Source organism: Manis pentadactyla, chromosome 8, assembly GCF_030020395.1.
Source record: "Manis pentadactyla isolate mManPen7 chromosome 8, mManPen7.hap1, whole genome shotgun sequence".
NCBI classification, from domain to species: Eukaryota; Metazoa; Chordata; class Mammalia; order Pholidota; family Manidae; genus Manis; species Manis pentadactyla.
Genome location: NC_080026.1, coordinates 93,867,050 through 93,877,064, shown reverse-complemented (window position 1 = coordinate 93,877,064; position 10,015 = coordinate 93,867,050). Strand labels below are relative to the sequence as shown.

The 10,015-nt window shown below is 54.1% G+C and overlaps 1 protein-coding gene across 2 annotated transcripts in view; it reads right to left on the bottom strand.

The window, feature by feature from the left end:
* Window positions 1-1,132: 1,132 nt before the first annotated feature.
* Window positions 1,133-10,015, bottom strand: part of UNC5B (unc-5 netrin receptor B) — an 81,847-nt gene continuing 72,964 nt past the window's right edge. For both annotated transcript variants that reach the window (XM_036928711.2, XM_036928712.2), the window contains 6 exons: window positions 9,641-9,809; window positions 9,247-9,480; window positions 7,331-7,480; window positions 6,591-6,755; window positions 5,564-5,745; window positions 1,133-4,757 (listed from right to left, as the gene is read on the bottom strand). In XM_036928711.2, the coding sequence (XP_036784606.2) occupies window positions 4,592-4,757; window positions 5,564-5,745; window positions 6,591-6,755; window positions 7,331-7,480; window positions 9,247-9,480; window positions 9,641-9,809 (1,066 nt within the window). In that variant the 3' untranslated portion in view covers window positions 1,133-4,591. The remainder of the gene's footprint in view (window positions 4,758-5,563; window positions 5,746-6,590; window positions 6,756-7,330; window positions 7,481-9,246; window positions 9,481-9,640; window positions 9,810-10,015) is intronic.

Here is a 10,015-nt window from a genome sequence, read left to right as displayed (position 1 = left end):
AGTCCACAGGTGTGGCATCCCCCCAGGTGGAGTGCCAGGCAGTACCTGGCATATCTCAGAGCCATGGGCCTCTGAAAGTCAGAGCTTGTGGGGAATGTAGGTACGATATACTTCAGGGCATGGAAAGGCTAACAAGGGCTCCATGGCCAAATACATCTGGGACACCCTGTATCAATACAAGACCAACTTCTTCACACAAGACATCTCAGAGCTTTTCATGTGCTGATGGATACTGTGACTCTCCCTTATAGGACCAGAGGGTGCTTTTACCTCTTAAGAGATCACAGAATCCACCCATGGGGCAGGCAACACATGCTGGAAAATGCTGAGACCAGATTCAATTCACACACGGAGACCTGAGGACCCAGGGCACCAGCTGAAAACAGCCACCTCCACTTATACAGCCTTCCTGTAAATTAGGAAAAAGTGCTCCCTCAAGACACTTCCATGTGTAGGAAAATTAAACACCAATATATTGACTTTTATTAGGACAAGAGCTTTTACTGCCATCCTCTGGAAATATCTCATAGTAAATACACAGATCTATAATCTGTGTGGTAATAGCACCATTCTTGCCCTTAGATATAGTACTCTTGTTCAGTGCAAAACCTGCCCAACCATGCATGACTGCCCTGGGTCCAAAGTCACAAGATCCCAGCTCACACATCTTTCCCTTACTGCCTGCGTGGTATTCTTATGTTCCAGGTGAGTGCCCTGAACTGACCTCTCAGCCTCAGCTGGGATACACCCTCCAGAAATTCTCACAGACACAGGGATCCTGGGAGCTTCCTCTCTGTCGTCCCTTCCTGCCCATCACCTAACCCATGGCAGGCTCGAATGACTGATGCCTGAACATACTCCACGAATGCTTATGCACCGAGAGCACTGAATGAGGAGCAGAGATCGGAATTCAGGTCCAGCATAGGCTCCAACTTGCTGTGTGACCACGAAGTCCTTATCCCTCTCTGGGTGAGTTTTTCCTTCTGTAAAATGAGGCAGTTAAGCTTGATCATTTCTAGCTCAGAGAGCTCTGTGACCCCCCACCCCCTGACAACAGTGGCCCCACCCCAAATCTGTGCAATTTTGAGAAAAGTAGGAAGGTCATTCCTAATTTCTGATAGACAGTCAAGAAGACAGCAGAATACAACCTGGATTTTTTTTTTATTAGACTAGGAAATATAATTTATTTCATAAAAATTAATTTTGTTACAATAGGAATGCTAAACATATTTACAAGTTGAAGTTTACAGAATAAACAGAGGTGGGATTGGGCCATCCCTGCAGCCCTACGCCCCCGGGACATATAACCACTCCATGGCCCAGGCAGGGGGTCCAGCCCTTTGCCCCCAGGAGCTGCTCCCTGCACCCAAGTTCCCGGTCACCCACCCTCAGAGGGCCTAAGGGACCTGACTCAGCGGCCTGGTTGCTGAGGGAAGGGCAGAGGACCCTGGATCATCCAGGAGACGGAGTCCCCCACACCCTCAGGAGGACCCCTGGGCACTGTGAGAGAAGGCAGAGGAGAGGCACGTATACACCGACTGACCCTGTGGACGCAGAGAGGACAAAAACAGGCACGCCAGCCTCCAGATGTCCCAGCCTGGGACCCGAGGAGGGCACACACTCACACAAAGGTTGGAGACATGTTCCTAGAGGGGCATCCTGCTGTGCCTGCAGATAAGGCACCGCACACAGGGCACGGACACACACACACACACGTGCAAGCACATCCCAGAGGCGGGAGAGGCGTGATCACCTGGGTAAGGGCCCTGCAGCAGCTCCCAATCTGCCACTTTTGAGGCACACAGGCCATATGAGGCTGCTTCTCAGGCTTGAGTAGGAGGAAAATCTTGATCCCACCTGAGGTGGGCAGTGTGGGGATACAGTCAGAGCAGCCTCAGCAGATGGATGGAGCCAGCAAACCCCTTCTGGGCTTTCTTTTTATAAAGCTGGACAGCTCGAACCCTTCCAACAGAATTTGTTTGGTGCTCCAGGCCATGGTACACCATTTCTGGAAATTAGGTTAGAAATGGCACCTGGGTGGCTGGCCTGGCCTCATCCTGGGTGCTGGGCAAGCAGGCTTCAGAGGGTGGGCAGGGAAGAGGGGTATGGCAGACCCCAGTCAACTTCTACCCACTAGGGTTCCCAGCAGAAACCTAGAATGACACCATTTCAGAACCCGAAAGACCTCAGACAGCAGCTGCGGGGCCCTCTAGGTAAAGAAAAAAGATGAGGCCCAGAGAAGGCAGCCATATGCTTGAGGCCACACAGCACTTTAATGGCAAAGCTGGAGCCTGAATTGGTCTTTGGACTCTGGGCTGCCTGTGGGCACTCAGAGCTGGTGACGACAACAGCACCACAGTAGAGGCCCTCAGGGACCAGTCAGGCTGTCCTCGTGGCCATGCTATCACACGGGCCTATGCGTCTCCGACAGGCAACTTTGGTAGGAAAAGCTTGCTGACCTTGCCTGAGGCTAATGTCTACACACACACTGGGGTAAGGAGCCTGGTCTGAGCCTCGGGGACCCGCCCTTGAGGCAGGCCTGGCCCTTTCAGTAGCCCTGAGAGAAGGAATCCTTGCTCAAACTGAGCAGGCCTTTGTTTGCCCTTGGCCAACCCACCTCCCAGGGGGGCTGGTAGGGCGTGAGAACCCCCATAAGCCCCAAGGCAGGAGGATAGTCTGGGGATACTGCCTGGGACTGCAGCCTCAAAACCTGCTTTCCTCCCAGGAGACCAAACTTTTGAAGGCCAGAACAGGCCCAGGCTGGTCCCAGTGGCTGTTCATGGACATGTTGGGGCAAGTCCTGCCTGGTGCCCAGAGCCGCGGGGGGTGGGGCTGGCGCTCTGCCTTGAGTGCCTGGGAGAGGAGGCCTTCAATGAGGCCTCCGTGACAGCTGCAAGATCCTGCTCTCAGCCATCACCAGCCAGCCGAAAAGGGACCCTGATGGCCCCTTGGAACATTCTGAAGGAGGCTGGTAAGGAGGGGCCCGCCCTTCCACTCTGGCAACCCTGCCTGTCCAAACCTTACTTCAAGATCTCCCAGACGACAGTGGGAGGGTGAGCAGAGGGGGCGAGGGAGGCACCTGTGGAGATCAGAGCTGGGAAAATAGCCCTCCGCCCTTCCTCCTCCACTCTGGGCATGTAAAGCAGTCAGGCCACTCACCACCTAGCCTCCCATGCCACAGGGCTGACGTTAACACATTCCTCAAAGCCACACCAAGGCCCAGAAGCTCAGGCTTCTGTAGCTAGAGAGGCCTTCTCACTCATCCCTTCTGTTTTATAGGAGAAACTGAGGCTGGGGAAGGGCAGATCCTGGATTTCTGGGCATATGCCAACCTGCTCCAGCCCATGTGGTCTAGAGGCTGCTGGGTGGCGGTGTCCTGGCTGGCCCCACCCTGGGGGTGAAGGACAGAGGTGTCTATGCAGGACTCTCAACCCCCAGTTCTTTCTCTGCAAGGGTCCCATGTGGGCCACACCCCTTCTCCAGAAGCCACCAGACCATGGCACTGGAGACATCCTCCCTGGCTCAGGCTGGCCTCGACTGCCCACGTTTTCCATCCCAAGGCCTCTTCATCTGGAATCCCAGGAGCTCAGAGGAGCCTGCTGGGCATCTGCCTGGGGCTGTGGGAGGAAGGCAGGACCCAACCCACTCCAGACTTCAGGGCTCCTTGACTTCATGGATTCAGTGTCTGCTTAAGATTTTAGAGGGAAACATGGCACCACAGCTAAAACCCCATTTGACCCTGTATAACAGGGGAAACCAAGGTCTCACAAGAATTTAGCCTAAGACGGACTCGTTAGCAGCAAAGTGCTCCCTTTTTAGTCTCTCTCCCCAATTCTCTCTCTCTCACACACACAGATGCACACACACACATACACACAAACTTGCTCTTGGCCAGAGCATGAGCATGCCCACACTCATTCACACTCAAGAAAAGAGTTTTCTATTTTTTTGTGTTGTTTTTCATTTTCATTATTTTTTCTTAAAAAGGACTTATCCAAATATCTGGATAATAAATCATTTGCGTTTCCTAAGAAACTGGGTTTTTTGTTTTCCCTTGTGGTTTTTGTGTTTTTTTTCTTCTTTGAGCCTTACTAGCAGTCTGAAGCTTTCTTTTTCTTTCTTTCTTTTTCCTTTTTGTTTTTGGACAGGAGAAAGCAGTTTGTCTGAATTGTACCTGACTCTTCAAAGAGGAAAATGGTGTGAATAGAGGACTTGGGGAGGAGGAGAAATCAAAGAGCAAGGAGATGAAGAGCATAGCTAAAACAAACCCAGAGGTCCCGGGCCGGGTGGCCACCTCATTTCTTCCCACCTGCCCTTGAAGGCCTCAGCTCCACCCGGGCTCCCGCATGTGGAGGCCTGAGGCCAGGAGAGACAGCAGGGGATGGAGAATGAACACTCGGTACCCCTGACAACAGAGTACATGGATTCCTAAGGCTGATCGTGGTAGGTGGGTGGGGCAAGGGGAAGAGGAGCGGGTGACTCAGGCTGCAAGCTGGGGGCAATGGAGGCCGACCTGCCCCACGGGAGGCTTCCCTGAGCCTCCCTGCATCCACGCCCTGGCAGCCCCTACCAGGCCCGGCTCTGGAGCAGCTCAGCAGTCCCCATCAGTGGCTACGGCCACCAGCACCTCACTCCTGCCCATCTCCTCCAAGGCACTCGCCAGGCTGTTGAGGTCCCCGTCATCCTGCTGCAGAGCTTCCCAGAGGTCCAGGATCACACCTGTGGGGCTTGCTTTGGTGGCGAAGTAGTTCAGGTACCTGGGGGAAGGAAGGAGGATGCTGGGCTCATCAAATGCTCAGCACCTGCCAGGAGCCTGGGGGTGGAGGGAGCGCCAGGAGGTGTGAGACTGTGGGCTCTGGGATCCTACAGTCCTGGATCAGCTTGCAGGCTGCGTAGCCCTGGGTCACCCACTGCCCCTCTCTGAGCCTCGGTTTCCTCATCTCTAAAATGGAAACTTACTCATCATTCATTGTCATTGTTATTATTATTGCTGAAAGATAGGCCCCAGGAAAGTCCATCCACGCCTAGCACTGCACTGTCTCCCTCCCACATCTGCTCTCTGCCTGATCCTGCCATGCACCGTCCTGGGAGCAGGAACAAAGCCTTAGACACCCTTGTAAACCCCTCCAGTTTTCAGCAGGCATCTTACACACGAGGGCTGCTCTATGCAGGTTTATTAAATGGTTTCTCATAAGCATAACATAATGATAATGATTATTACTGCCATTATTTTTATGCAGCATTTTAAGTTCTCCAGAAGATTTTTGACACCAGGATGTATTCTGTTACTAAGCAAGCATTTCCAGAACACCTGTTCTCTCCCGGGCATGGGGTGGGGTGCTGATGGTGATCACACTTAGCTGGCTTTATCTGATTCTCAGGCAAACACCTGAGCAAGATGCCTCTCAGGGAATGAGTTCTCAGAATTAGCATACCCCAGCCTGAGCTCCTGATCTACAGCAAATGGTGGGCTCTTGTCTTAGACTGTTAAGCTGCCTGCCCCGCCTGCTCCTTAGGGACAAAGGGAGGTGGGGGCAGGCTGTGGTCTGGGCGCGGCACTCACCGATCCATGGAGAGCTTCTGCGCCAATAGCCGCCAGTCATTGCCCCGAGAGTTGGGGGCATCCAGGCTGTTGCATATCTTCTGGCGGATAGACAGTGGGATCTTGAAGGCATAGGGTCCCAGCTGGGTGGTGACAGTGCTGCTGGGGGCAGAGCAGAGGGCATCCAGGGAGCCAGCAGGTGTCTGGAAGGATAGGGGGCATGGGTGAGAGAGGCAGAAGGCTCCCTTGTACATGGCTTTGCAATCTGCCCCTTCTGCCTAGGGACTGAACTCAGGGAGGCTCCAGTCACTCCCTACTCTCTGGGCAGGCTCCAGCTGCCCCGTCAGAGTCCTCCTGCCCTGGAAGGTCAGCTCCCAAGGGCCAGGGCTGCATGGCAACCTACCAGCCCTGTGGGGGCACCATGCTAATGGATTGCCCCAGTCTATTGCTGATGCAGTCTCATGATTATGAAGCCACCAGGAACCTCAGCTAGTCCAATCCACATGAACCCATTTCACACATGTGGGAAATGAAGTCTAGAAAGGGGAAGTGACTTGCCCACAGTCACATGCCAAGTTAGTGGCAGAGCTGGGTCTAGACCTATACCCAGTGCTCTTTACACTGCACTGCAAGGAGAGTCCAGTAGTGTCCCCTGGAGCAGCCTGGATTTTGTAAACCTCAATATGGATTTATAGGGGTGGAGAGCCGCAGGCTTGGGCCAAGCATTGACCTGATACAAGGTCGATGACACTTCCCCTCCCTAAAACTTATTTTCTCATTTCCCAGGTGGGAATCGTTATATCTGTCTCCCTGGTGGTGGGGAAGATTTAGTGAGACCATCTACGTTGCCAGGTAAAGGCCAAGCCCAGGACTGGCACTCTATCCGTGGCAGATGTTAGCAAAAAGGAACCAAGTCCCAGCTCAGACTTGGGAGGTGAGAGGCACATGTCTTTATGGGAGATGGCATTTTTACCCAGATGAGGGGGACATTGTGGGTCTGCATGCTGCATCCCCCAGCCCCGCAGGGTGTCTGTCCCCCAGCCCTCACCTCTGCCAGCATGGTGTGCAGCTGGAATATCTGGCCTTCCCCTTCTACCTGCCGCACGCAGACCTTGCAGGTGAGCTCTGTGGAGGCCAGGCTGTGCCTCTCCAGGGTGAAGGTGCAGTGCAGGGCCTTCTGGCCGCCACTCCAAATGTGACAGAAGGGGATCTCCTGGATCACAGAATAAGCAGACAAGACAGATGGAAGGGGCTCTCCTGGCAGGTAATGAGGTCAGGACTTTCCATCCAGAAGGGCAGAGGAAGCCAATCTGGTCAAGGGCCCTTCGGCTGGAAAAGGTTGAATGTTGGGGAGAGAAACACAAATCTGAGTGCGTGAGTGTGTGTGTGTGTGCGTGTGCGTGCATGTACATGTGTGTGTGTGTGTGTGTGTGTCTGGGGCTGGGAAGCCTTGTGGGCTCAGTGGTGTGAGTGAGGTGGAGGGATGTTGCCATGGGGGATTAGTTTGGACAGTTTGCCAGGCACGAATGCTCTGAGATGGCCCTTTGCAGATGATATGTATAGATACTTTTGTGTGGGAGTGTGTGTGTGTGTGTGGCTGTCAGTGGCCCCAAATGTGGGGACATGCCTGGGAAAGTGGAGAGTGGGGTGAGAGAGAGGCATGGAGGGTTGTGGGGAGAAAGTCTGCAGGACCTGGGCATGGGAGGGGGGACTGGTCTTCCCTGGGCAGATCCCCAAATGTGTCCCCTCCCCAGCTCTATCCCTTGCCCTCCTTTGGCCCGGCCTCACCTGGTACTTGGCCAGCAGCTTGCTCCTCCAGTGGGCGTGGGGGATATCATGGAGGGAGAGGCGCAGGTTATGGTAACTGTCCTTAAACAGCAGGGGCTTTGGCTCTTCCACTAGGTAGCCGCCCAGGGTCTGCTCCAGCTCCAGCACCTCCTGTGGGTGGGGCGGCAGAACGAGAAGGGGGTACGCATCACACTCGGCCAATGGGCCCTTTCTTGCTGCAGGCTTAGGGGTTTGGGATATGTGTGGGTAGAGGGAACCAGGCTGTAACGCTGAGGGCAAGGACCCATCAGAGCACAGGGCTAGGCATTTCTTAAGTGTTCAAGCTTTACAGTGTGGATAGATGGATGGATGGACTGAGAAATGGGTGCATGAGTGAAAAAATAGATAAGTAGAAAGACTGACAGATGGATGTACAGATATAGATACAAATGGATGGGTATATAAATAGGAGCGATGAAAGGAAAGATAAGTGATAGATGGGGGATGGATGGATAGATGGATGGATGGATGGACGGATGGCAAGGATTAAATAAACGAAGAATGCCATCAAGCCAAAATGTGACAACTTCTCTCTTGACCTTCACTCCATTCTCTGACCAAAGCTGGACCTTAGCCAATGCCCCAGAACAAGAGATCTAGGTTGCAAGAGCATTTCCCAGGAGCCTCCAACCCATTATGGGCCTCCTGGAATTTCAGGCCAGTCTGGTCCCAACAGGAGACACTGTCTCTCCTCTGAGGCCATTTCATTTATGTTGCATCAGTCCAGCAACCTGGAGTTTGAGACACATGAGACTGGGAAACAAAGTTGCTAGAAGAGACCACAGGCCATGGGTAGGAGGAGGCATGGAACTACAGGAAAGGACCACTGGGCTTGCCAGGGAGGGGTTGGAAGTATAGAGAAGGGAGAGGGGTTTAAAAGGGGTTGGGGGTCAAGCTTTTCCAGTTTTAGGTGGAGACTTGAGGTCCTGGGAACTGGGGGGAGACTAAGGAGGGACTCTGAGACTCCACACCTGCTGTCCTCAGGTTAGTGCTCAAATTGGATCCCTTCACCCTCCCTCCTCCCCGCCGCAAGCCATTCGGCCCCTGTCATGGCCCTCCCTCATTTAGGGGCTCTGTCCATTGTTTTGCACACACTAGGAGACTGGCTGTAAGTCCTGATCCCTCCTCTCTCCCCCGCCACTCCCATCAGTCACTAGTTGAGTCTATGCTACCAACTACGCACAGAATCCAGCTGCATCTTCCCAGTTGGCCTCTCTAGATCATGTCTACCCATCCCCACAGTGTAGCCAGAAAGAGCACCTGTGAACAGGCATCCATCAGGTTTATGCTCCTGTCCACTGGATAGGTTCCATTCCTTTTCATGGCCCCCTAGACTGTTTGGGAAGCTGAGTCCTGCCTGTCTCTCCAGCCCCATTCTACCTCCCTCACACACTCACACACCCTGCATGCTTTGGTCACACGAAACAACACACCTGCCTTTGCCTAAGCTGCTCTGTCTCTTGGAATGTCCTTCTCCCTTCTCTGCCTGGAACAACTACTTATCCTTTGGAGCAGAGGTCTAAGGTCAGCTCTGCTGCAAAGACTTCCTAGACCCCCTCCCCAACAACCCAGGCCCAGCAAGTCCCTCCGGAGGCAGTCTGGTGCTCCCTCAGCCCTCTGTCAGTGATCTCCGGGGATCTGTCTACCCTGGAGCTTGGTGAGAACAGAATGGTACCCAATTCTTCTCTGTATCTGGATGGTTGATGCCACTTTGATGTTTGAGGAATGAATGAATGACTGAATGAGGCTGATGGTAGTGAAGAAGTGTCTGGAAGGTACCATGACTCTGGAGATGAGGATACTGAAAGATACCAAGCAGATGGCCAGCCAGGTGATGCACCCACAGTGTTGTGTGGGTACCTGTAGCCTGGCCTTACCTTCAGAGCTGCAGGCGTGTCCTCCAGGCAGTAGACCCTGAGGCTGTACTCCAGGGAGGTGCAGAGGGCAGGGGCGAAGATGGCCAGCTGGAGACGCTTGATAGCTGAGCGGGAGTAGGACTCACCCAGGAACACATAGGTGCCCAGCTGGTCCAACAGAATGTGGCAGGACCTGGCCTCCAGCTGGCAGTAGCAGGGGGTGTTCAGGGTCTCCTCATCCAGGGTCACCACTTCCTGCAGGGTGATGGCAGATGTGAGGCAGACAGGTCACAGCTCAGGCCCTGAAGGGGTCCACCCAGGTAGGACCAGGAGGAAAGGGGCTTTCTCGCAGCGCCCCATGCCTCCCAGGGGAGTTTCGGGCAGTGGACCTGGACCCCCGGCCTTGGCCCCTCACCTCCCAGTGGCCCTGGTGGGCCTGGGTCTTGAGCTGGAAGATCCAGTCACCAGCACTAACTTCAGCACAGTGGGGCACCGTGAGGATGACAGGGCGGCACAGCAGGAGGCCCGTGGGCCCACAGGTCACTGAAGGGCTCAATACTGTCTGGGTCCCTTCCGAAAGTGGGCTGGGGGCAGGAAGGAGGCAGTGAGGGGAGGCTGGAAGCTCAGCAAGGGCCCAGAGTGGTAATGGGCTCCCACTCTGCCCCAGCTTCTGAGGCAGGGCTCCCCTCCCTGGGGCTCCCAGAAGTCAGGGGTTAGGGAAAGGCAGAAAAAATGGCATAGGCCTTGAGACAGTTTCTAGATTTTTGCTATTACACTGCGACATTCTCAC